The sequence below is a fragment of the Ranitomeya imitator genome, chromosome 2 (assembly GCF_032444005.1).
Source record: "Ranitomeya imitator isolate aRanImi1 chromosome 2, aRanImi1.pri, whole genome shotgun sequence".
In the NCBI taxonomy this organism is placed as follows: domain Eukaryota; kingdom Metazoa; phylum Chordata; class Amphibia; order Anura; family Dendrobatidae; genus Ranitomeya; species Ranitomeya imitator.
In genome coordinates, this window is record NC_091283.1 from 486,133,457 (window position 1) to 486,160,452 (window position 26,996).

The 26,996-nt window shown below is 44.5% G+C and overlaps 2 protein-coding genes across 4 annotated transcripts in view; one reads left to right on the forward strand and one right to left on the reverse strand.

The window, feature by feature from the left end:
- DBF4B (DBF4B-CDC7 kinase regulatory subunit) overlaps window positions 1-8,389 on the reverse strand; it is a 57,016-nt gene extending 48,627 nt beyond the window's left edge. The window contains exons 1-3 of the mRNA XM_069751396.1: window positions 8,308-8,389; window positions 7,918-7,950; window positions 5,112-5,245 (exon numbers count right to left, since the gene is read on the reverse strand). Coding sequence (XP_069607497.1) covers window positions 5,112-5,245; window positions 7,918-7,945 — 162 coding nt within the window. The 5' untranslated portion in view covers window positions 7,946-7,950; window positions 8,308-8,389. The remainder of the gene's footprint in view (window positions 1-5,111; window positions 5,246-7,917; window positions 7,951-8,307) is intronic.
- A 70-nt stretch (window positions 8,390-8,459) lies between these two features.
- On the forward strand, window positions 8,460-26,686 carry CCDC43 (coiled-coil domain containing 43). 3 transcript variants are annotated; one of them, XR_011318366.1, is made up of 5 exons: window positions 8,460-8,687; window positions 14,277-14,367; window positions 17,846-18,132; window positions 18,821-18,871; window positions 26,170-26,256. XR_011318366.1 is itself a non-coding variant. In XM_069751399.1 (5 exons), exons 1-4 carry the CDS (start codon window positions 8,508-8,510, stop codon window positions 18,822-18,824), a joined length of 495 nt encoding a protein of 164 aa, XP_069607500.1. In that variant the 5' UTR covers window positions 8,460-8,507; the 3' UTR covers window positions 18,825-18,871; window positions 26,170-26,253. The 3 variants fall into 3 exon arrangements, 2 of the variants coding, with proteins under 2 accessions (XP_069607500.1, XP_069607499.1); XM_069751399.1 differs by having other exon boundaries at window positions 17,846-18,065; window positions 26,170-26,253; XM_069751398.1 differs by having other exon boundaries at window positions 8,462-8,687; window positions 17,846-17,980; window positions 18,815-18,871; window positions 26,170-26,686.
- The last annotated feature ends 310 nt before the right edge of the window (window positions 26,687-26,996 follow it).

Below are 26,996 nucleotides of genomic sequence, written 5' to 3' on the forward strand. Positions count from 1 at the left end.
GACCGCCCCCGGCACATTAACCCCTGGCACACCGCGATCAAAGATGATCGCGATGTGCCGGCGGTGCAGGGAAGCACCGCGCAGGGAGGGGGCTCCCTGCGGGCTTCCCTGAGACCCCCGGAGCAACGCGATGTGATCGCGTTGCTGCGAGGGTCTCACCTCCCTCCCTGCTCCCTCCAGCCCCGGATCCAAGATGGCCGCGGATCCGGGTCCTGCAGGGAGGGAGGTGGCTTCACAGAGCCTGCTCAGAGCAGGTACTGAGAAGCCTGCAGCGCTGCGTGTCAGATCAGTGATCTGACAGAGTGCTGTGCAAACTGTCAGATCACTGATCTGTGATGTCCCCCCCTGGGACAAAGTAAAAAAGTAAAAAAAAATTTTTCAAAATGTGTAAAAAAAATAAAAAAAAATATTCCAAAATAATGAAAAAAAAAAAAAAAAAAATTATTCCCATAAATACATTTCTTCATCTAAATAAAAAAAAACAAAAAAACAATAAAAGTACACATATTTAGTATCGCCGCGTCCGTAACGACCCGACCTATAAAACTGTCCCACTAGTTAACCCCTTCAGTAAACACCGTAAGAAAAAAAAAAAAAAAACGAGGCAAAAAACAACGCTTTATTATCATACCGCCGAACAAAAAGTGGAATAACACGCGATCAAAAGGACAGATATAAATAACCATGGTACCGCTGAAAGCGTCATATTGTCCCGCAAAAAAAGAGCCGCCATACAGCATCATCAGCAAAAAAATAAAAAAGTTATAGTCCTGAGAATAAAGCGATGCAAAAATAATTATTTTTTCTATAAAATAGTTTTTATCGTATAAAAGCGCCAAACCATAAAAAAATGATATAAATGAGGTATCGCTGTAATCGTACTGACCCGAAGAATAAAACTGATTTATCAATTTTACCAAACGCGGAACGGTATAAACGCCTCCCCCAATAGAAATTCATGAATAGCTGGCTTTTGGTCATTCTTCCTCACAAAAATCGGAATAAAAAGCGATCAAAAAATGTCACGTGCCCAAAAAATGTTTTCAATAAAAACGTCAACTCGTCCCGCAAAAAACAAGACCTCACATGACTCTGTGAACCAAAATATGGAAAAATTATAGCTCTCAAAATGTGGTATTGCAAAAAATATTTTTTGCAATAAAAAGGGTCTTTCAGTGTGTGACGGCTGCCAATCATAAAAATCCGCTAAAAAACTCGCTATAAAAGTAAATCAAACCCCCCTTCATCACGGAAAAATAAAAAAAAAATGTATTTATTTCCATTTTCCCATTAGGGCTAGGGTTAGGGCTAGGGTTAGGGTTAGCGCTAGGGTTAGGGTTAGGGTTGGGGCTAAAGTTAGGGTTAGGGTTTAGATTACATTTACAGTTGGGAATAGGGTTGGGATTAGGGTTAGGGGTGTGTCAGGGTTAGAGGTGTGGTTAGGGTTACCGTTGGAATTAGGGTTAGGGGTGTGTTTAGATTAGGGTTTCAGTTATAATTGGGGGGTTTCCACTGTTTCGGCACATCAGGGGCTCTCCAAACACGACATGGCGTCCGATCTCAATTCCAGCCAATTCTGCGTTGAAAAAGTAAAACAGTGCTCCTTCCCTTCCGAGCTCTCCTGTGTGCCCAAACAGGGGTTTACCCCAACATATGGGGTATCAGCGTACTCAGGACAAATTGGACAACAACTTTTGTGGACCAATTTCTCCTGTTACCCTTGGGAAAATACAAAACTGGGGGCTAAAAAATAATTTTTGTGGGAAAACAAAAAGATTTTTTATTTTCACGGCTCTGCGTTATAAACTGTAGTGAAACACTTGGGGGTTCAAAGTTCTCACAACACATCTAGATAAGTTCATTGAGGGGTCTAGTTTCCAATATGGGGTCACTTGTGGGGGGTTTCTACTGTTTAGGTACATTAGGGGCTCTGCAAACGCAATGTGACGCCTGCAGACCATTCCATCTAAGTCTGCATTCCAAATGGCGCTCCTTCCCTTCCGAGCCCTCCCATGCGCCCAAACGGTGGTTCCCCCCCACATATGGGGTATCAGCGTACTCAGGACAAATTGGACAACAACTTTTGAGGTCCAATTTCTTCTCTTACCCTTGGAAAAATAAAAAATTGGGGGCAAAAATATAATTTTTGTGAAAAAATATGATTTTTTATTTTTACGGTTCTGCATTATAAACTTCTGTGAAGCACTTGGTGGGTCAAAGTGCTCACCACACATCCAGATAAGTTCCTTAGGGGGTCTACTTTCCAAAATGGTGTCACTTGTGGGGGGTTTCAATGTTTAGGCACATCAGTGGCTCTCCAAACGCAACATGGCGTCCCATCTCAATTCCTGTCAATTTTGCATTGAAAAGTCAAATAGCGCTCCTTCCCTTCCGAGCTCTCCCATGCGCCCAAACAGTGGTTTACTGCCACATATGGGGTATCAGCGTACTCAGGACAAATTGGACAACAACTTTTTGGGTCCAATTTCTCCTGTTACCCTTGGTAAAATAAAACAAATTGGAGCTGAAGTAAATTTTTTGTGTAAAAAAGTTAAATGTTCATTTTTATTTAAACATTCCAAAAATTCCTATTAAACACCTGAAGGGTTAATAAACTTCTTGAATGTGGTTTTGAGCACCTTGAGGGGTGCAGTTTTTAGAATGGTGTCACACTTGGGCATTTTCTATCATATAGACCCCTCAAAATGACTTCAAATGAGACGTGGTCCCTAAAAAAAATGGTGTTGTAAAAATGAGAAATTGCTGGTCAACTTTTAACCCTTATAACTCCCTAACAAAAAAAAAAATTGGTTCCAAAATTATGCTGATGTAAAGGAGACATGTGGGAAATGTTACTTATTAAGTATTTTGTGTGACATATCTCTGTGATTTAATTGCATAAAAATTCAAAGTTTGAAAATTGCGAAATTTTCAAAATTTTCGCCAAATTTCCGTTTTTTTCACAAATAAACGCAGGTACTATCAAAGAAATGTTACCACTATCATGAAGTACAATATGTCACGAGAAAACAATGTCAGAATCACCAGGATCCGTTGAAGCGTTTCGGAGTTATAACCTCATAAAGGGACAGTGGTCAGAATTGTAAAAATTGGCCTGGTCATTGACGTGCAAACCACCCTTGGGGGTAAAGGGGTTAAAGGGAACCTGTCACCCCCAAAATGGAAGATGAGCTAAGCCAACCAGCATCAGGGGCTGCTCTACAGCATTTAGTAATGCTGTAGATGAGCCCCCGATGTAACCTGAAAGGTAAGAAAAAGAGGTTATACTCATCTGGGCGGTCCGGGTCCGATGGGCGTCGCGGTTTGGGGCCTCCCATCTTCCTACGATGACGTCCTCTTCTTGTATTCACGCTGCGGCTCCGGCGTACTTTATTTGCCCTGTTGAGGGCAGATCAAAGTACTGCAGTGCGCAGGCGCCGGGAAAGGTCAGAGAGGCCCGGAACCTGCGCACTGCAGTACTTTGCTCTGCCCTAAACAGGGCAAAGTACGCCTGCGCCGGAGCAGGAAGACAAGAAGAGGACGTCATCGTAAGAAGATGGAAGGCCCCGGACAGGTCCGCGATGCCCATCGGACCCGAACAGAACCGGGATCGCCCCTGGGTGAGTATAATCTAACCTATTTTTCTTACCTTTCCGGATACATTGGGGGCTTATCTACAGCATTCCAGAATGCTGTGAATAAGCTCCTGATGCTGGTGGGCTTAGCTCATCTTCCATTTTGGGGGTGACAGGTTCCCTTTAAACAGTATTTGAAAAAAGGACACCAAACAGATGGCATCCAAATGCTGTCTGACTTTTTCAGGGACCTATAGACTTGCATTGGAGAGCTGGATGTGAGATCAAAATCAAACATGTCTTTGTGACTTTGTGTGAACCTCTCACGCTGCGAAAATAATGGGACTTTTGAACAGCTCCATAGACTGTAATTGGTAGGAGTTCTGTCTGTCAAAAATATTGGTAGAACTCGTATGAGAAAAACTGACATATGAATGACGCCTTACTCAGGATTCTTACTCAATAAGCAAATTAGTATAGAAACAAAGTTACTTCAAGAATCACTAGCGTTTTTTTTTATTGCACTGCTGGAGTGGTGCTTTAAATGTAATTCCCCTGCTCCCTGACTCATACTCACCTGCCACCACTTTCATTGTTTTGTGGCGTTGCACCCGTCGGTCTCCGGTGAAAAAAAGTGTCCTGACGAGCAGATCCATTGTTTCATGCCCATGGTCACTTTTGAATACATCTCTATGGGGAAATCGTTCTGGCTCTCATAGACTGGCATTCAGCTCTTGTGATGTAACTTCTGACTACCGGCCAGTCAGGAATTATGGGCACAAGATAGCGCATAGGACCGGAGTCGGTGAAAGCTGAAGCCATCACAAGGCGAGTATAAGAACAGGGGCAGGGGGCTTATATGTAAAACGACACTCCAGCACTTAAAAACAAACAAATACTGAAGTGATGCTTTATTATCAATTAGATGCTACAGATTAAGAATTGAATAACGTACAGAAAAAAAGTTAAAAAAAATAGCCATAAATATTACTAAAAGAAAAGTCAGAAATAGTCACAGTGATTTGTATTGCAACCACTGTATTTATCACATTTGTTGTCACTTTCTCAGTAGCTCCTCAGCTAATGATGACCAATATCGTATTGAACCTGGTTGCCACATTTGCAAACACAAGAATAGAAAATGCAAACATCTTCAAGTAAAAACATTAAGATGAAGATTGGTGAAGCTTTAACAGCTTCTGATATAATCATCCGAACATTTCTAGGCGGCCAGCATTGCAATCGCATTTATCAACTTTGCAGACACTGAACAAGCAGGTCCCTTCGGCAGATCTCAACTCCGAAGGCACAACCACTTAGAATAAATCTACTATAAGTAAAATTGTATGTACAGATGGTGGCACAGCGCACTACTGCTAAGGTCATACTTGCAGGTTTGAGCTCTGGCTATCTGCACTTTACCGATTGAAACTTATAGAACAAATGCAATAGGATATGCAGACGTCAAATCAGCCAATGACATTAACAGGGACATGTAGACGGCCAATAATCCTGAATGGAGACCCCTTTACTCACCCCACCCAGGCGACATATGGCTTTAGTCAGGAGTTGCGTCTGTTTGTTATGGGGAAGATCAAGGTAGAACGACTTTCCGGTAAAGCTGATTGTTTTCCTTCTGTCCAACGTCATGCCCCTTTCAACATGTCGACCTTAAGACAAATGCAGAAGTGGTGACTTTTTCTGTTGAGAGAAGGAGATCCAGCTCAACGAAATAGTGAAAAATCCATAATTTATTTCACTTAAAATATAGTGAAAGGACAAAACATCAGCATACAAAAAAATTAAAACCAAGGTCAACGCGTTTCCGGTGACTACGCACCCTTAATCATAATACCTGGTACAAGACATGTCTATACTTTTATACTAGTATCCGATCATCACTCCAGTGTTGCAATTGGTGGAATTGTCTAATCAAGCAAAAATAGGCACACATGATAATGGAAGCAAGACAAGCTTGATAGAAAGACAAAAACAAATGTTTTAGCTGCATTTCTGTTTAGCTAAAACATTTGTTTTTGTCTTTCCATCAAGCTTGTCTTGCTTCCATTATCATGTGTGCCTATTTTTGCTTGATTAGACAATTCTACCAATTGCAACACTGGAGTGATGATCGGATACTAGTATAAAAGTATAGACATGTCTTGTACCAGGTATCATGATTAAGGGTGCTTAGTCACCGGAAACGCGTTGACCTTGGTTTTAATTTTTCTGTATGCTGATGTTTTGTCCTTTCACTATATTTTAAGTGAAATAAATTATGGATTTTTCACTATTTCGTTGAGCTGGATCTCCTTCTCTTTCCTGTTCGTCCACGCCCTGACACAGCGGTTCCGTGCTCCGAGCTCTTGGGAATGTCGGTATGGTGAGCTGGATTTTGTTTTTTCCTTGACTTTTTCTGTTACCACAAACATCCAACCGTACCAGCAAATATGGAGCAATAGTAGAAGTGATAGGCCCAAAGCATGAAGAGTCTAATGACATTGGGTGCAGCAATGGCGACCATGTAAGGTTGCATATATTGTTTTATCCAGTCCACAACACTGCACCTGTCAGTATCTAGCAAGAGACGTGTTATCATCAGAAACGTTTCGTGCTTTGGGCCTGTAATGTCAAGTGATCTGTCAGCCCCCAGCATGTGTATACGGCCTAAAATGATGCACGACAGAGCACGCGGTGACTCAGTCTTCACCATTAGAGTCAACTGAACCGTAGGTGGCAACACCCGAATCCCATTTTATGGAGATCAGACGTGAGGCCCGACGGGGCCACTGAACATAGGAGAAACTGCAGTGTTAATGGCCATACATGTTAGTGTAGTGTGCTGTAGTTCAAGTGTGGTAACATACTCATCGATCACCATCTTTTTCAGAATCCAGCCCCGATCCACTCCTCTTCTGAGTCAAGGCAGCACGGTGGCACAGTGGATAGCACTGCAGCCGTGCAGTGTAGGAGTTCTGGGTTCAAGTCCCACCAAGGACAACATCGCAAGGAGATTGTATGTTCTCCCCGTGTTTTAAATGATGCGGCGTTTGAGAGAAAAACATACTTTAGGAGCCGCTGGAGACTAGTCAGACAGGCGGATCCCTGGAGGGTTCTGCATACCCGCTGCCCTGGAGTGGCATGTCTCTCCATATACATGCCTGCAAGGAGAGACCCATCACTCAAGGGCAGCGGGTGGCTTTCAGAGAATGTCTTTCTCTAAAACGCCACAGAGTCAAACACACATAGGGCTGAAATCGTGCAGCTAGTGTCTGATACACGACTGATGACATTTTTTGTAAAAAAGTGTAAAAGACATCAAACCACAACAAGGTGACCTCAATATGGATGGTCCCTAACAGTAATTAGTTAGGGACCATCCAATGAGGTCACCTCAGACTGGTTGGATGACTGATGCTTTTTTTTTTTTACTAACTAAAAGATGTTAACCAAGTACCTCACATTTTTTAACGTATAGAGCAATAGTGGGGTTCATGTATGCACTAAATGGTACGTGTCAGCTGATGCACGCTGCCCAAACTGTGTGCACCATGTCTCAGCCACCGGCTGTAGTATCCCAGCCATGGAAAAACACACCTGACTTCTCCACACCCGCTGACAGTGACTGGCACGCCTCTGCCTATGTGAGCATATAGCCACAGACTAGCCAATCACCGTCAGCGAGCAGGGAGAAGCCACCAGGATCCCGATTCAGCCCCGGTAGCAGCGATTACATTCATGGCTGGGACGCGACAGCCAGTGGCTGATACATGTTGCACACAGTTTGGGCAGTATGTAGCAGCTGACAGGCTCCCTTTAATCACAGTAATAAAATCTGTAAAGCGCTGCAGAATATGGTGGCGCTATATAAACAATAAATCAGAGTGATGAGATGCCAGATCACAATCAGATCTAACCTCTGTGGGATGTGCTGGGAAGTAAGTCCACTGAGATTCTGCCTCACAAACTAGAGCTCATTTATCACCGAATCTTACAATATAAACAGCACATATTATTAACTCGATCTCTTAGACCTGATGACACTGGTGTGCTGATAATGATAATCCATGTCAGAATGGCTGTGTTATATTTTTCCAACGTTTACCTGGACTCACAAAATGCACATTCTAATATCAGGATTCTACAGACACCGTGACATGGATCTGCTGGTATAGTCTTGGTGCCACAGGACACCGGAGAAGGTCTTGTAGACTCTGTGCCTGGAGGGGTCGGGGCGGTTGGGCAGCACAGTGTCAGGCAGGTGGTCTTCTTGTGATGTGTAGTGCCCGCCATCTGTGCTGCTGTATACTGAGGTCCTAGAACAATGACGGGGGATACTTACCAGAGGGCATCGGGCTCCGCACTGACATTGTACCTGCAAGACAGAAAGCCACCTACATAAATGTGAGGTCCTCGTCACCTCCGCCCTATGCCCCTTTCTCTAGTAAGCCCCCATTATCTGTTTGCTTCGCCACTCTCCATTCCCATGGCTGAGTATTGAGGAGGGTATGTCACCATAGGAGCCACTGACTGGAAACAGTCAGCAAGTATCGGATATGGGTGGTGCATGCATCAGGGGGAGCTATGTTAGCATTTCTGCGTGTAGGACTACTAATCCCATAAGTCTCAGGTAATATCACGCACTTTGGTAAGTAAACCACCCCCTAGTTCCCCCCGGCCACTGTTATGTGTCACCCGTCCTCTATCTCCCCTCACTGGAGCCGCCACTCACCCGCTCAGTCAGCGTCTCCTCCGCATCGATCTCTCACTGAAATTCAGAATTTAAAATTTAGTCACTCCCGCCTGAGCATAACACGTACGGCGAGCGGTAAGGACCAAGCCGAGTCACAAAGCGGAATCACAGATAACGCATGCGTACTGCTACCACGCATAGCCCCGCCTCCTCGGGTAGGACCCCAGCCCGGATGGAAGATGGCGGCGCCCAGCGAGCAGGTGGTGGACGGTGATTTCGGGGCATGGCTGGACGAGCGGCTGGAGGCTCTGGGGATGGACCCGGAGGTGTACCCGGCCTACATTAAGGGGGTGCTGCGGGAGGAGGACAATGCCGAGGAGAGGGACGAGGCGCTGAGGGGCATCCTATCCGCCTTCCTGGTGAGTGCAGGGCGGGACGGCAGCAGTCTACAGGTCGGAGCTCTGCCCGCTGTCACGGTAGTGTCTGGAATGCTGGGAGTTGTAGTGCCCGAGATCGGAAAGCAGCGCGGTAATGATCAGTGGGAGATCCCTGTGGCGCGGGGGCAGCGGCCGGAGCCTTATTAGGAAGCACTGCCACACACGGGGTCCTCACAGGAAGTGTCCTCAGTAGCACTACAAGTACCAGCATTCATTGTGAGGCCCCCCACACTGCCACACACGGGGTCCTCACAGGAGGTGTCCTCAGTAGCACTACAAGTACCAGCATTCATTGTGAGGCCCCCCACACACGGGGTCCTCACAGGAAGTGTCCCCAGTAGCACTACAAGTACCAGCATTCATTGTGAGGTTGCGCCACACAGCGGGGTCACAGCGGATATGGGGATATTTTGTGTCTGGTTATAGAACAGTTCTAAACAGCGGACATGTGACAGGACCTAGATGGACCCCATAATGATCACTTGAAGCCCCCTTGCTTCTGTTTGCATCAGGCTATGTCCAGTAATCGTCCATTCGCAATCCGTTGGACACAGCTTCTTTGTCTGCCTGAAAAAAAAACCTGATTTTAACGGGATCGTTTTTTGTTAACATTGAAGTCTATGGAAAACTGATTCTCCCATTTGAAAAGGAACTGTTGTTTTGCTTACAAGAGGTGGAAAATAAATATTCAATATATACTTCTAGACATGTGACCTTTAAAGGGAACCTGTCACCTGAATTTGGCGGGACCAGTTTTGGGTCATGTGGGCGGAGTTTTCAGGTGTTTGATTCACCCTTTCCTTACCCGCTGGCTGCATGCTGGCTGCAATATTGGATTGAAGTTCATTCTCTGTCCTCCGTAGTACACGCCTGTGCAAGGTAATCTTGCTTTGCGCAGGCGTGTACTACGGAGGACAGAGAATGAACTTCAATCCAATATTCCGGCCAGCATGCAGCCAGCGGGTAAGGAAAGGGTGAATCAAACACCTGAAAACTCCGCCCATATGACCCAAAACTGGTCCCGCCAAATTCAGGTGACAGGTTCCCTTTAAAGTAATCATTTTATTTGAAACTGATCCAGTAAGCAAAGAATGGATCCTGTTCAAATGGGAGAAAAAATGATGGCTAATTAGTGGATCTGTTTTCCATAGACTTTAATGTGAAAAAATGGATTTAGTTGAAATGTTAGTTTATTTTCAGGATTACAGGTAAGTTATGTCTGCACAACTTTTGTCAGTGGATTTCTGCTGCATCAGTTCTAATGGAGGGCGTGTGACTATAGCCTAAGTATGGTCTCAAAACCAGAATGTGCAAACACAAGTGTGAACATGGCTCTATTTATGTATATAATTAATTCCATGGTGCTCAAGTGACTGTCACTTCCAAACAGAAAACAGGTGCTCACTAAGAGTAGCCATCTCCATACATAACTATCAAATAAAGTTGCACTTCGTAACGCTATAGCATGTAAGCATGAAATATGGTATATGAAATCTGAATTGCATTACTGCTCTAGAAAAAGGGGAAAAAACAAGAATACTTGGTCAGTGAGAATTGGTCAATTCATGTGTGCCTGGCAGCCACGATAAGGTGATTCTCACAGCAGGATCCTACCTACCCATTTAAATGTAGGCATTCATCCCAGGAGAGGAATCGCATTGTTAGGTCCCAGCCAAGTGAAGCCTTAGGGTACCGTTACACTATACGATTTACCAATGATCACGACCAGCGATACGACCTGGCCGTGATCGTTGGTAAGTCGTGTGGTCGCTGGGGAGCTGTCACACAGATAGCTCTCCAGCGACCAACGATGCCGAGGTCCTCGGGTAACCAGGGTAAACATCGGGTTACTAAGCGCAGGGCCGCGCTTAGTAAACCGATGTTTACAATGGTTACCAGCGTAAAAAAAAACCACACTACATACTTACATTCCGGTGTCTGTCCCTTGCCGTCTGCTTCCCGCACTGACTGACTGCCGGCCGTAAAGTGAAAGCACAGCGGTGATGTCACCGCTGTGCTCTGCTTTCACTTTACGGCCGGCAGTCAGTCAGTGCGGGAAAGCAGACAGCAAGGGACCTGATGGACACCGGAATGTAAGTATGTAGTGTTTTTTTTTTTTTTTACATTTACGATGGTAACCAGGATAAACATCAGGTTACTAAGCGCGGCCCTGCACTTAGTAACCCAATGTTTACCCTGGTTACAAGCAAGTGTGTGACACCGATCCAGCGATGACAGCGGGAGATCCAGCGACGAAAGAAAGTTCCAAACGATCTGCTACGATGTACGATTCTCAGCAGGGTCCCTGATCGCTGCTGCGTGTCAGACACAGCGATATCGTATGGATATCGCTGGAACGTCACGGATCGTACCGCCGTAGCGACAAAAGTGCTACTGTGAGACGGTACCCTTATTGCGGCTGCAGTATATATATGAATGAGTCAATTTATGCGCAAAGTATTCTCGTTTTTTCCTTTTTTTTTTTTTTTTTTGTAGTAATGAAATTTCATATTTACATACTATAGCGTTGGAGTGCAACCTTATTTGTTGGGTGGCATTTCTAGTTCTTAGTACAGTGAGGGAGATTTATCAGGACTGGTAGAAAGGGGACTGTCCCACTTAAGGTATCCAAAGCAGATGTGACTTACATTTTCAGCTTTGCGCGGCAGGAATAGACACGCACACTGGCTATTTTGTATTAACTCAGTCACATCACTGCCACTGTTATAATCAGTGAGTTTTCTGTGCACAAATCCACAACAAAAAAGTATTTTATTTCTTGAGCAACGTTGATTCCATGGTGCTGTACATGAGAACAGGTAACGTACAAATGATAGTGGTACAGAAAGGAGAGGGCCTTGTCATTGTGGGCTTACAAGCCACAGGACAAGGTCCCTTTCACACATCAGGTTTTTGCTGTCAGTCACAATCCGTTGGCTCGATGGATCCGTCACAGTTTGTGAAAAACTGATGCGATGGATCCTTTTTTTTTTTTTTCAACGGATCCGACTAGGGGGGCTGGCTAAGGCTACGTTCACACTAGCATTGTGCGCCGCTGCGTCGGCGACGCAACGCACGCAAAAACACAGCAAAACGCACGCAAAAACGCTGCGTTTTGCGACGCATGCGTCGTTTTTTGCCGAAAATCGGGCGCAAGAAAAATGCAACTTGTTGCGTTTTCTTGGTCCGACGCATGCGTCGCACAACGCAACAAACAAAAACGCATGCGTCCCCCATGTTAAACATAGGGGCGCATGACGCGTGCGTCGCCGCTGCGTCGCCCGACGCTAACCCGACGCACACTAGCATAACGCTTGTGTGAACGTTACCTAAAGGATCCTAAAAAAATCGAAGCATGCTCAGTTAAAAAAACAGAATCCTGCAACAGATTCCATCATTTGACGAATTCGGCGCCCATAGGCTTCCATTCTAGCAGACAGCGACGGATCAGTCGCTCTGTTTTCTCGACGGAGATAAAAACGTTACTTTGTCCGGCCGCCGGACAATTTTCTACGGATCCGGCGAACAACAGATAAAATGTGAGGCCATCTGTCGCTATTACAAGTCTAGTGTATCCTCACCCATCCCCTGCAGACAGTGAGCCCTTGCGGGGAGGGGAGGGTCCTCCCTCCTTCTGTACCTGTTAGTGTCTTGTTTTTTGCTCATGTTTATTGTATTTGTGTATATTTGCCCCCTTTTCACATGTAGAGCGCGATGGAATAAATGGCGCTATAAAAAATGTATAATAATGAGAAAAAAACAGATCCGGTGGCATCAGTCACTGGATCCGTTTTTTTCCCCAAAATTCGATGGATTGAGACTGATGGCAAAAAAAATTGATGTGTGAAAGGGGCCTAATGGGGAAGGAGATGTGGTGGCGAGATGACATTGGGGACTGTAAGATTTCTTGAAGAGATGGGTTTTCAAGTTCTGAGTGTGGCGGGTAATCGGACTTGTTAGGGGATATTTGGGAGACGTTTGGAGGCGATTGGGTGATGAGCGTGGAGGAGAAAAGGAGTTGTTGTGGAGTCCAGAGATTACATGTGGGAAGATATCGGGAGATTAGTTCAGAGATATATGGAGGAGACAGGTTATGGACGGTTTAGTTAGAATTGGGAGCCAATGAAGGGATTTGCAGAGGTTAGTAGAAAGGTGGACTAGTTAGGCTACGTTCTCACAATGAGTATTTGGTGAGTTTTCTTATTTTTAAATGCAAATAACCTATTTTACTTAATGGGTGCAGAAAATCTGTAATATCAAAAGCTTGTTGTGGGAACGTAGCCTTTAGGTGTTAGGCCGGGGTCACACTTGCGAGTTCAATGGAGAAACTCGCCCTAATACCCGGCACTGCTGCCGGCACTCAGAACTGGAGTGTGCGGCTGCATGTATTTCTATGTAGCTGAATGCTCCGGTCCAGAGTGCCAGCACTTGATGCGAGTTTCTCGCATTTAACTCACAAGTGTGACCCCGGCCTTAGTGTTGGCAGGGAGGCCACATAGCAAGATACTGCAGTAGTCAAGGCGGGAGTTAATGAGGGCATGCACAATCATTTTAGCAGATTGATCAAAGGAAGTATTCTGGAAATATTTTTGATCAGCATATTCACCTAGTGGGAACATACCCTTGGATGGAACAAGTGGTCATATTTTTAGGGTATGTGCACACATTGTGTTTGCTGAAGACATTTCTGCATCAAAACCGGGCCTCTTGGCAGTAAAAATACTGCAGAAAAGAAAACACTGAAAGATTTGACACCATCCAAATCTGAAATTGCTTCACATCTGTGTGAATGAGGCGTTAGAAATCCCATTCACTTTGTTGGAACAGTAAAATGCTGCATTTTTCATGGCAAAAATACGATGTCTACAAATAACCCAAAGGTGACTGGTTAGCTGGTGTTATGGGCATAACAAGTTGTTTTTAGTTTTCCATTCATGGGACTGCTCGAGGCTGAACCTGAGCATTGGTCACTGGCACAGCTATAAATGCTTAATATTTAACTCAGCAATGTGAAACTGGACAGATGTGATTCACTTTATAGAAGTTCAATGAAATTTCCTGGGTACGTCCTTAAATGGGTTGTTACAGAAAATCAAATTATCATCTATCCAGAGGATCTGCCCTGTGATGATCACACCGTTGATACCTGTGATCATCAGGACAGATTTTCAGCCTCCAAGGGCCCTTTTACACAAGCCCAAGCAGATGATATAGGAAGTTATCCTGTTCTCATGTTACAGCAGTCACCATGGTGGAGGATCACTGGGCATGTTCCCACAGGCAGGGATCAGGAATGAGTGTTACTATGAGCATTCCTTCTGTTGAGAACTGGCACATGTAACGGGGCATTTTTTAATGAAGGTTCCCAGCCACTGACAGGCAGGTTTTACTGATCCTCTTCTTAAAGTTGAGTTCACATGTGGCAGATTTGTTGCACAGATGTCTGCTGCGTTCCCATTAATTGGAGTGGGGATTGCAGAAATGAATGCTATTCTATATCAGACGTTTTCCTGAAGTACTCCGCTCCACAGCTGGACATTATTCAGACAATATTGGCTTTTCATATACCAGGAAGAAGACTCCATAGAAGATGTCTGTCTAGAGATAGTCACCAAGTGGTGTGAAGCCGAGAAGGCATCCAGAGTCCAGGCTAAAGCAGATGGTAACCGTCCATACTTACAACACACCTTTAGTAACTTTCGTCTGAACCCTTCCTCCGACCATACATACCAATGGCCAAGCGGGCATGTAATCTCAGTGGTGGAGGGTGAGGTGAAAAGCTGCTGGTAGCTCCTTTTCTCCTGCTTAACCAAAAGGATTAGGCGTCTAAATTCATCATGCCTGACCCATCTTTCCCTGGACATGATGTGTTAGGATAGTCAATAGGCCACTATAATTATTAGATGGTTAACAGGTTCCATAATTAAGCTGAAGGGATGGTTCAGACTTGCGGTACTGATGACATATCTTTGGCAGGATCTGCAATTCAGCTCCTATTGAAGTGAATAGGAGCTGAGCTACTTTGCTCCTCCTGATAGGTCAGCAATATGAGAAGCCTGGACAACCCCTTTGGTTTCATTCTGTTTTACAGTGCTAGCGCTTTAAGAAATGTCATATGTGCTACATTGCCTGAAGCGTAAATGAACCAAACATTTGTTTCTGCATATCTCAATTTGTGGCTGATTTAATCTTTTGCATTGCAAAGAGTGAAATGTGTAACTAAGCTTTGTTTCATTTTTTTTTTTTTAAATTACTGCTCAGCCTTTGTCATGTTATGAACCTTTGTAATATATTCCATTGCATTCATTTCTTTCCCAAACATTATGCTTAAAATGCTGTTTTAGCTGCCTAATTCACCCCCATTTGAACTGCTGCGCTTTTAAGAATCCGTACTCAAGCTCTGTTTTACAAACACTCTGCTCCTTTTCCCCCTTTTCAGGCAATGAGTGTAAAGGTACCGTCACACTTAGCGACGCTGCAGCGATACCGACAACGATCCGGATCGCTGCAGCGTCGCTGTTTGGTCGCTGGAGAGCTGTCACACAGACAGCTCTCCAGCGACCAACGATGCTGGTAACCAGGGTAAACATCGGGTAACTAAGCGCAGGGCCGCGCTTAGTAACCCGATGTTTACCCTGGTTACCATCCTAAAAGTAAAAAAAAAACAAACACTACATACTTGCCTACAGCCGTCTGTCCTCCAGCGCTGTGCTCTGCACTCCTCCTGTACTGGCTGTGAGCACAGCGGCCGGAAAGCAGAGCGGTGACGTCACCGCTCTGCTTTCCGGCTGACCGACGCTCACAGCCAGAGCAGGAGGAGTGCAGAGCACAGCGCTGGAGGACAGACGGCTGTAGGTAAGTATGTAGTTTGTTTTTTTTTTTTTACTTTTAGGATGGTAACCAGGGTAAACATCGGGTTACTAAGCGCGGCCCTGCGCTTAGTTACCCGATGTTTACCCTGGTTACCAGTGAAGACATCGCTGAATCGGTGTCACACACGCCGATTCAGCGATGTCTGCGGGGAGTCCAGCGACCAAATAAAGTTCTGGACTTTCTTCCCCGACCAGCGACAGCACAGCAGGGGCCTGATCGCTGCTGCCTGTCACACTGGACGATATCGCTAGCGAGGACGCTGCAACGTCACGGATCGCTAGCGATATCGTCTAGTGTGACGGTACCTTTAGTAAGGCTATGTCCACACATTGTTTTTGCTGCACTTTCTTTCCTGCAGGCAACACCTGCTTTCTTGGCAGAAAAGAAGCTGCATACGAAAAGCAGGTTTTGCTGAGTATTTGTCATGATGCAACTTTCTTAATTTTTTTTTTTTTTTGCACCGAAACCTTATACCTGCACTTTTTGATGCATTTTTGCACTTACTCATTGCTTTTGTGACAGTGACACCTGTCATATCTAGGGGGCGCTGTTTGTTCTCCCCAGGATGCGCACAGAGGCGTAGTGAGGCCATGTGGGGGCGTTAAGTTCACAGGTGTGGCTGTGATTACAATTGTTAAAAGCCCTGTAGTATAGAGGTTTTAGAATTGAGTCTGAGGAGTCTCAGGTGTGTCAGGGCCAGAGTGAGGCCTGACAACCCACAGCATACACAGTGGTGCTGCTGTCCACGATGACTGGTCACGGATGTGGACAAGTCTTGTGCCCGGAGGTAGACTGTCCTGTGCCCGAAGAAAGGACCAGCGGGTGTCACATGTGCAGAAAGGAGGATGTCCAGGTCTGTGTACGGATGTGAGTAGAGACTGTGATACAGCGGTGCAGGACACCCATGGAAGTAGTCAGAGGAGGACTAGCAAGTGTAGTGACTGCAATATAAAGAATGCTGTAATTAAATGAACACTGAAGTTATGTGCTTGGAACCTTTTCTGTGTGAAGATAACACATTAAAGAGACTCTTGTGTTTGAACTTTGTGGGTCACTGCCTCTTCACTGCTAACGATACCTTACACTTTCTATGGGTGAGAAAATGCTGAAAGAAGTGACATGCTGCAGTTTGTCAGGGAAAATTGTGTGTGTGCATGAGATTTCTGAAATCTCGTAGCTTTTGCTGGTACTGTAAAACACAGCTTAAAATTAGCATAAAAAAAGCACAGTTCAAAGCTGCTTCTAAAAGAGAATAAACTAGGCAGATAAAACAACACTTTCAACATGGAGTCTCAGAGAAGGGAGCAAGATAAGGGGTGATGGAGTATATTCCAAAGATTCATAAGTTTGCCATGGCTGATTATTGATGGAAAATTAAGTTTTAGTACTCCATTTTTATGATAAGGCCAAAAGTTAAAATAGCCGGTGGGAACTTACCCCACATCTCCTTGGATAAACCACACTTAAACCAAGATTGAAGTACTGCATAATAAAATTATCAAGATGTCCAACTGGAGAGGTTGCCCGCTGGGACTAATAGAGCGTACTGTCATCAGAGTTCAGAAATGTTGGCGCTGGGTTGAATTCATTGATATTTTTTTGATCCAGGAATTTGGTTATGGAGGAAAGGGGGTGACTGGCAGTACCAATATGTAGAGGATGCATTAAAGTTCCTGTCCAATTCCAAATTTAGAATTATTACACCACGTATTGATTGGCATACTTTTATCTTAGTTACACCAAATTATCTTCATTTTTGGGGCACGGTATCAGTTTAGTCTACACCCTTTCACCCACTTTGATAGCCTGTGTCCCCTTGTCAAGTTAGGTGTCAAAAAGCATGTATAAAACCAGTAATACATGTGGTGTAAGGCATGTAATTTTTTTTTTAATGCAAATTAAGCCAGACTTCATGCACATGTAAATTAGCTTTTTTTTTTTCTAGAAAGACCTACCCAAATGTCATTGAACATAATTTATCACACCAATGCAAGCTCTTTCCAAGCTGCTTGGTAAATCATCCCTTTTCCCTCCCTGCCTGTGGGTTTCTTGGTGATGCTGTCCCCAAGGCCAGGATGCAACACCTGTTGAATTTAGTGGTGTAACATGCATCGACAGACTGGATGCTGAAGCACCTGTATAATGCCCCAAACTGCTTCCCACCACTGAGATGCCCTAGGAGATATACGTACATTCTGGATTTCCTTTAATTGTATAACATATTTTATGCTGCGTGTCTCATTGTTTTCTCTTGCCTCTCGGTTTAGATGAAGTGGAAGCTCTCACCAGCATGATAGAAAAACAGGCACAAATCGTGGTAAAGCCCAAGGAGGTGTCGGAAGTAGAGCAGCAGAGAAAGGCTGCTCTCCTGGCACAGTATGCCAATGTTACAGATGATGAAGCATATCCTTCACTTTTACAGCACCAAATGACTGGCTTGCAGTGTTTTTACTTGGCAGCAGACAACAAGGGCATACAAGTCTATGGGTCAGTGAAAAACACATTTAACATTGCGAAGGATAGAAGAAGCTGTGTAACTTGAAAACCACTAATGGTAAAAATAAACACGTGGACAACAGCCACAGTACCATTTTTTTTTTTTTTTTTTATTCCCCCACATTCGTTTGGACATGTGACGTGTGCATGAGGCTTTGGTAGAACCGGGTACCATGAACTTGTTCTAGTGATCATTGGTGGTCCTCACTGCTGGAAATTCATATATCTAATCAACTTATGTCAGTATTAGGACTACTTTAATATCCAAAGCTCCCGAGTAACATAATTCATATAATAAAGTGATCAGCCACTTTCTCTTGCTGGTGTAACTTTCCTCACAAACTCTCCTGCATCTCTGCCCATACAATGGCTGCTGGTGGAGGAGCAGTGACCATGCATAGCAGGACAGGGATGAGGGGACAGTGCATACCCGGCTTATACTCGAGTCAATAAGCTTACCCAGTTTTCCGTTGCAAATGTAGATACCTCGGCTTATATACGGTATTTGTCTTTATAAACTGGGTAGTTACAGGAGCCATAGCTTGAATGATAAAGTCCGCATTCAGTAATTTACCAGCTTTGTTGACTGTTTTCACATTCAATCAGATTATTTAAAAAACTGTAAATAGAGCCCAGCAGCTTGCCCATGGTCCTGAAAATTGTTTTGCTCATTTCTAATTGTATTTTCTAGTGTTAACCCTCTTATGTATGTATCAGTGTTTTTCCCTTAACGATTGATACTGCAGATGAAGATGAGGACGCTGCCAGTGCTGCTGCCATCCAGAGCAATGAAAGATGTATCCTGATTTTATATAGAAATTGTAATTACTGTGATAATCGAATTATTGTTTCATATGGCCATTCCCTGGTAGCAGAGGAGTTAAATGCTTCCTACTGTTTTATAACCTTCACTTCTAAAATATTGATTGGAATTTTGCCATAGCACGTATGGTTTACTCCCTCGAAACGGTGCATGTGTGCTGTAAGATGAAACATTTTCAGATCAATCTGAATGTATGAGGCTATCTTACTAAATGCACTGATGATCTACCATATTACAAGAAAAAACAATATACGGTATTGCAATTTTGTTGGTGGACACATTTGGTCATTGGCTATAATTGTTCACCATTGTGCCCTCTGAAGAAAAGTGTGTAGATGGACACTTCATAGGCTTAAAGGGGTTTTCTCACAAACTAGGTTAATTTTAATCAATAAATCTTGAAATAATAATTTCCACAATTGAATTTTTTTTTTTTTTTTTTTTTAAATGTTCCTGTACTGAAATAATCTGCTGTGTAATGGTTGTGACTCACCGTGCTGGAACATGGTCTGATCATACCAGAGCTCCTGGACAGGGAAGGAAAAAAGAGTATACAGACATTACAGCATGCCATCACAACTGATTCTTTTTGTGAGATAAAATATTTCCCTGCCTGTTTAAAAAAAAAAAAAAAAAATATTTTACCTCAAAGATCAGCTGCCATCCTGTGCTGTATGTATACTGCTCTTCTGCATCCTTCTCTTGCCCAGGAGCTGTGGTATGATCAGACCATGTCCAGAGAGGGTCAGACACGGCCATTACACCAGACACGTATAAGATTATCTCAGCACAGGAACATTTTATTTAACCACATCCAATTGTGGAAGTTATTATTATTCGAAAATCTATCGATTTATTGTTCATGGGACAAACATGTTAAGTGAGCTAACAATATCGGTTGGAATCACAAGTGCAGTTATTGTGCAGATTTCAGGACTGGATTCAAAAGCAATGAGCGGATTTCTTCCAGCTCCAAGCGGCCTGAGTACTGTCTATTTGCAGAGACACAGCAGGTATAAGGTGTCTTCTAGACAAAATTCCCTGGAAAAAAAAGTATTCTGACTTTGTCTACTAGAAACAATCTACTGCCCCCTGAAACATAAATTAGTCTTTAACCCCTTCATGACCCAGCCTATTTTGACCTTAAAGACCTTGCCGTTTTTTGCAATTCTGACCAGTGTCCCTTTATGAGGTAATAACTCAGGAACGCTTCAACGGATCCTAGCGGTTCTGAGATTGTTTTTTCGTGACATATTGGGCTTCATGTTAGTGGTAAATTTAGGTCAATAAATTCTGCGTTTATTTGTGATAAAAACGGAAATTTGGCGAAAATTTTGAAAATTTTGCAATTTTCACATTTTGAATTTTTATTCTGTTAAACCAGAGAGTTATGTGACACAAAATAGTTAATAAATAACATTTCCCACATGTTTACTTTACATCAGCACAATTTTGGAAACAAAATTTCTTTTTGTTAGGAAGTTATAAGGGTTAAAATTTGACCAGCGATTTCTCATTTTTACAACGAAATTTACAAAACCATTTTTTTTAGGGACCACCTCACATTTGAAGTCAGTTTGAGGGGTCTATATGGCTGAAAATACCCAAAAGTGACACCATTCTAAAAACTGCACCCCTCAAGGTACTCAAAACCACATTCAAGAAGTTTATTAACCCTTCAGGTGCTTCACAGCAGCAGAAGCAACATGGAAGGAAAAAATGAACATTTAACTTTTTAGTCACAAAAATTATCTTTTAGCAACAATTTTTTTATTTTCCCAATATTAAAAGGAGAAACTGAACCACGAAAGTTGTTGTCCAATTTGTCCTGAGTACGCTGATACCTCATATGTGGGGGTAAACCACTGTTTGGGCGCACGGCAGGGCTTGGAAGGGAAGGAGCGCCATTTGACTTTTTGAATCAAAAATTGGCTCCACTCTTTAGCGGACACCATGTCACGTTTGGAGAGCCCCCGTGTGCCTAAAAATTGGAGCTCCCCCCACAAGTGACCCCATTTTGGAAACTAGACCCCCCAAGGAACTTATTTAGATGCCTAGTGAGCACTTTAAACCCTCAGGTGCTTCACAAATTGATCTGTAAAAATGAAAAAGTACTTTTTTTTTAACAAATTCTTTTCGCCTCAATTTTTTCATTTTCACATGGGCAGTAGGGTAAAATGGATCATAAAATTTGTTGGGCAATTTCTCCCGAGTACGTCGATACCTCATATGTGGGGGTAAACCACTGTTTGGGCACTCGGCAGGGCTCGGAAGGGAAGGCGCGCCATTTGACTTTTTGAATGGAAAATTAGCTCCAATTGTTAGCGGACACCATGTCGCGTTTGGAGAGCCCCTGTGTGCCTAAACATTGGAGCTCCCCCACAAGTGACCCCATTTTGGAAACTAGACCCCCCAAGGAACTTATCTAGATGCATATTGAGCACTTTAAACCCCCAGGTGCTTCACAGAAGTTTATAACGCAGAGCCATGAAAATAAAAAATAATTTTTCTTTCCTCAAAAATGATTTTTTAGCCTGGAATTTCCTATTTTGCCAAGGATAATAGGAGAAATTGGACCCCAAATATTGTTGTCCTGTTTGTCCTGAGTACGCAGATACCCCATATGTGGGGGTAAACCACTGTTTGGGCGCACGGCAGGGCTCGGAAGGGATGGCACGCCATTTGGCTTTTTAAATGGAAAATTAGCTCCAATCATTAGCGGACACCATGTCACGTTTGGAGAGCCCCTGTGTGCCTAAACATTGGAGATCCCCCAGAAATGACACCATTTTGGAAACTAGACCCCCAAAGGAACTAATCTAGATGTGTGGTGAGGACTTTGAACCCCCAAGTGCTTCATAGAAGTTTATAATGCAGAGCCGTGAAAATAATAAATACGTTTTCTTTCCTCAAAAATAATTATTTAGCCCAGAATTTTTTATTTTCCCAAGGGTTACAGAAGAAATTGGACCCCAAAAGTTGTTGTCCAGTTTCTCCTGAGTACGCTGATACCCCATATGTGGGGGTAAACCACTGTTTGGGCACATGCCGAGGCTCGGAAGTGAAGTAGTGACGTTTTGAAATGCAGACTTTGATGGAATGCTCTGTGGGCGTCACGTTGCGTTTGCAGAGCCCCTGATGTGGCTTAACAGTAGAAACCCCCCACAAGTGACCGCATTTTGGAAACTAGACCCCCCAAGGAACTTATCTAGATGTGTGGTGAGCACTTTGAACCCCCAAGCGCTTCATAGAAGTTTATAATGCAGAGCCGTGAAAATAAAAAATCATTTTTCTTTCCTCAAAAATTATGTTTTAGCAAGCATTTTTTTTTTGATTCACAAGGGTAACAGGAGAAATTGGACCCCAGTAATTGTTGCGCAGTGTGTCCTGAGTATGCTGGTACCCCATATGTGGGGGTAAACCACTGTTTGGGCACACGTCAGGGCTCGGAAGTGAGGGAGCACCATTTGACTTTTTGAATACGAGATTGGCTGGACTCAATGGTGGCGCCATGTTGCGTTTGGAGACCCCTGATGTGCCTAAACAGTGGTAACCCCCTCAATTCTACCTCCAACACTAACCCCAACACACCCCTAACCCTAATCCCAACTGTAGCCATAACCCTGAACACAACCCTAACCGCAACACACCCCTAACCCTAACCACAACCCTAATTCCAACCCTAACCCTAAGGCTATGTGCCCACGTTGCGGATTCGTGTGAGATATTTTCGCACCATTTTTGAAAAATCCGCGGGTAAAAGGCACTGCGTTTTACCTGCGGATTTCCAGTGTTTTTTGTGCGGATTTCACCTGCGGATTCCTATTGAGGAACAGGTGTAATTCGCTGCGGAATCCGCACAAAGAATTGACATGCTGCGGAAAATACAACGCAGCGTTTCCGCGCGGTATTTTCCGCACCATGGGCACAGCGGATTTGGTTTTTCATATGTTTACATGGTACTGTAAACCTGATTGAACACTGCTGCGAATCCGCAGCGGCCAATCCGCACCGTGTGCACATAGCCTAATTCTAAAGGTATGTGCACACGCTGCGGAAAACGCTGCGGATCCGCAGCAGTTTCCCATGAGTTTACAGTTCAATGTAAACCTACGGGAAACAAAAATCGCTGTACACATGCTGCGGAAAAACTGCACGGAAACGCAGCGGTTTACATTCCGCAGCATGTCACTTCTTTGTGTGGATTCCGCAGCGGTTTTACAACTGCTCAAATAGAAAATCACAGTTGTAAAACCGCAGTGAAATGCGCAGAAAAACCGCGGTAAATCCGCCATAAATCCGCAGCGGTTTAGCACTGCGGATTTATCAAATCCGCAGAGGACCAGAATACGTGTGCACATACCGAAACCCTTACCCTAGCCCTAACCCTACCCCTAGCCCTAACCCTACCCCTAACCCTATTCTAACATTAGTGGAAAAAAAAAAATTTCTTTATTTTTTTATTGTCCCTACCTATGGGGGTGACAAAGGGGGGGGGGGGGGGGGGGGGTCATTTATTATTTTTTTTATTTTGATCACTGAGATAGATTATATCTCAGTGATCAAAATGCACTTTGGAACGAATCTGCCGGCCGGCAGATTCGGCGGGCGCACTGCGCATGCGCCCGCCATTTTGGAAGATGGCGGCGCCCAGGGAGAAGACGGACGGGACCCCGGCTGGATCGGTAAGTATGATGGGGTGGGGGGGGGCCACGGGGGGGGGGAATCTGAGTGCGGGAGGGGTGGAACGGAGCACGGGGGGCGTGGAACGGAGCACGGGGAGGCTGGAATGGAGCACGGGGGGGTGGAACGGAGCACCGGGGGGGGGGTGGATCGGAGTGCAGGGGGGGTGATTGGAGCACGGGGGGGGGGGGGGGGGGGGTGATTGGAGCACGGGGGGAGCGGACAAGAGCACGGGGGGGAGCGGAGCACTGGACGGAGGGGAGCCGGAGCAGTGTACCGGCCAGATCGGAGGGCTGGGGGGGCGATCGGTGGGGTGGGGGCACACTAGTATTTCCAGCCATGGCCGATGATATTTCAGCATCGGCCATGGCTGGATTGTAATATTTCACCCGTTATAATAGGTGAAATATTACAAATCGCTCTGATTGGCAGTTTCACTTTCAACAGCCAATCAGAGCGATCGTAGCCACGAGGGGGTGAAGCCACCCCCCCTGGGCTAAACTACCACTCCCCCTGTCCCTGCAGATCGGGTGAAATGGGAGTTAACCCTTTCACCCGATCTGCAGGGACGCGATCTTTCCATGACGCCGCATAGGCGTCATGGGTCGGAATGGCACCGACTTTCATGACGCCTACGTGGTGTCATGGGTCGGGAAGGGGTTAAACATGATGTGCTTTAGCCAAATTGTTTTTCCTCAAAGGAATGGTCATCTGTCGATTTTTGGGGATTCTCATCTGTATCAGCTGGATCCTCCACAAAGGGCAACATCACTCTTCAAAAATGCCTCTATCCAGCCAACCTGTGCCTTGCTCTGCACTGACTAGGTGTAAGGACTCGGACCCCAAAACACTGGTCTACAGATGAATGTCTTATTTTTTTTTTTTGGGAGACCCTGGATTTCTGCCTTAAAGAGGACTTTTGCCTCGTAAACTGTACATTTCTACTCATAGTAGCAGGAATGTAGATAAAGACTTTTTTTTTTTTTCCTTCCTTCACGCAGTTGTGGAGATACAAGGCACTGAAATTACGGGTGCCAAATGTTTTATCGTTTCACTGGCATTTGATTTCCTTAAGCTCTGAGTATTTACTTTCATCCCACTATCACACTGTCCAAGGCCATGTCCATATATAGGAAAAGTAGACACGTACAATTCTGACCTGAATTAAAACACCCATTGATCACGCTGACAATGCCTTTCTCCCTAACAGTAATACCCCCATGGTCCTCAGCTGCTCCCATGGCTATATGCACTTCAACAACAGAAAGTGTGTAATACTTACCCCCTCCCATGCACGTCAGCTACGGCCCAGGAATCCTGTGCCTGCACTCCCTCAGAAATACATACCTCATCCTCCCTTCTGTGGGCGCTACACTGTTCTGCGCAGGCGCCAGCGAGTCACTGTGATGAGCAGTGCCTAGTTTTCTCCACACATACTGCTTAGAATATCACCAAAAAGGTCTATCTTCGTCTCATCAGACCAGAGAATCTTATTTGGGCGGCACGGTGGCGCAGTGGTTAGCACAGCAGCCTTGCAGCGCTGGAGTCCTGGGTTCAAACCCCACCAAGGACAACATCTGCAAAGAGTTTGTATGTTCTCTCCGTGTTTGCGTGGGTTTCCTCCGGGCACTCCGGTTTCCTCCCACATTCCAAAGATATACTGATAGGGAATTTAGATTGTGAGCCCCATCGGGGACAGCAATGATAATGTGTGCAAAATGTAAAGCGCTGCGGAATATGTTAGCGCTATATAAAAATAAAGATGATTATTATTATAGTCTGGGAGTCCTCCATGTGTTTTTTTTTTTTTTTTTAAGCAAACTCTATTTCATATGTCTTGCACTGAGGAGAGGCTTCCGTCGATATACTCTGCCATAAAGGTCTGACTGGTGGAGGGCTGCAGTGATAGTTCACTTTGTGGAACTTTCTCCCATCTCTGGAGCTCATCCACAGTGATCTAGGGGTTCTTCTTTACCTCTCTCAAAGGTCTTCTCCCACGATTGCTTAGTTTGGCTGGACTGCCAGGTCTAGGAAGACTTCCGTTGGTCCCAAACTTCTTCTTCCATTTAAGGATTATGGAGGCCACTGCGCTCTTATGAATATTGATCGATAATATGCTCTCCCCACTTACTCTCTGCACGGTCATCGCTAGGAACCATGTGTACATAGCGATGACTGACTAATCAGGGAGGAAGTGGGGAGAGCACCTTATCAGCGTGCACACCGGAGGTCACCTGCACAGAAGATCCCTGAATGCAGCGCCAATAGAAGGGAGGATGAGGTATGTATTTCTGGTGGAGTGCAGGATACTGAGGCCATAACTTGCACTGATGGGAGTGGAGTAGTATTACAATGAAGACAGGAGGCAGAGATTTCTTCCAGGCACCGCACGCCCCGGAGCCTGGAAGAAATCATTAGCAAAAGGAAATAAAATAAGATTTCTCAGCAACAAGACTGCTAATATGAGGCATACTGTAGGACTAGTGTAACATTTCTATTACTTGTATTCCCATATTAATAATCATACGTCCTGTAAGGTGACAGATTGTCTTTAAATATGATCATTGAGATTCTTTAACTGCAGTTCAGCTCTTTTCAAGAACACCAATCTGGAAGACCTTGTGAATGCCAGGAAACATGAACGAGATGCGTTGCGGGAGGCATCTCAAAAGAAGAAAGAGCAAGACAAGCAACAACGGGACAAAGATAAACAAGCCAAGCAAGATCGAAAAGAGAAGGAGAAGAAGCGCACACAAAAGGGAGAGCGCAAGCGATAATTTACTTGTGTTACAGACTTTTCCACGGGCTGGGTGCATAAACTATATGGATCATTTATGACCCAAGATTCTTCCATTGATGTTTCTAACTTCGAGAATAACTGGTGCAACCAATATAGCCGAGTCACATACTGCATAGAAGCCAAGTAACAACAGAACAGTAATGATATGGAACTGATATTCTTCCTACCAGGACTGTGGCGCATGAACACTACGGTTTATTGTTTGACATGTTTAATGGTGGGGTTGTCTCCTTCGCACTGAAAATATATTTATACATTTGTAAATTAAATACAATAAATACTGCCCGGCTAGCCAACATTGGTAAAGACATGTCATTGATGTGTTCTGTATAACACCCACATAACATATGTCAGTTTAATGTCTGTGGAAACACATTGTCTGTCAAACTTTTAATAGTTTTTTGTTAGCTAAAAATGCTGTGGCAAAGTGATTGCAAGTAGCCAGTAAAGGATAAGCACACTTTAGGTGAAATTTGTGAAAACTGTCTAGTAGAAAAACTTTGCAATCACAGCAGTTTTTCCTATCGCCACGACAGCACCCACAACGAGAGAGGGGATCCGCCCACCTTCCGGACAGGAACCTACAGGTTAAAAAGGGGCGGTCCCCCTCGCCCTC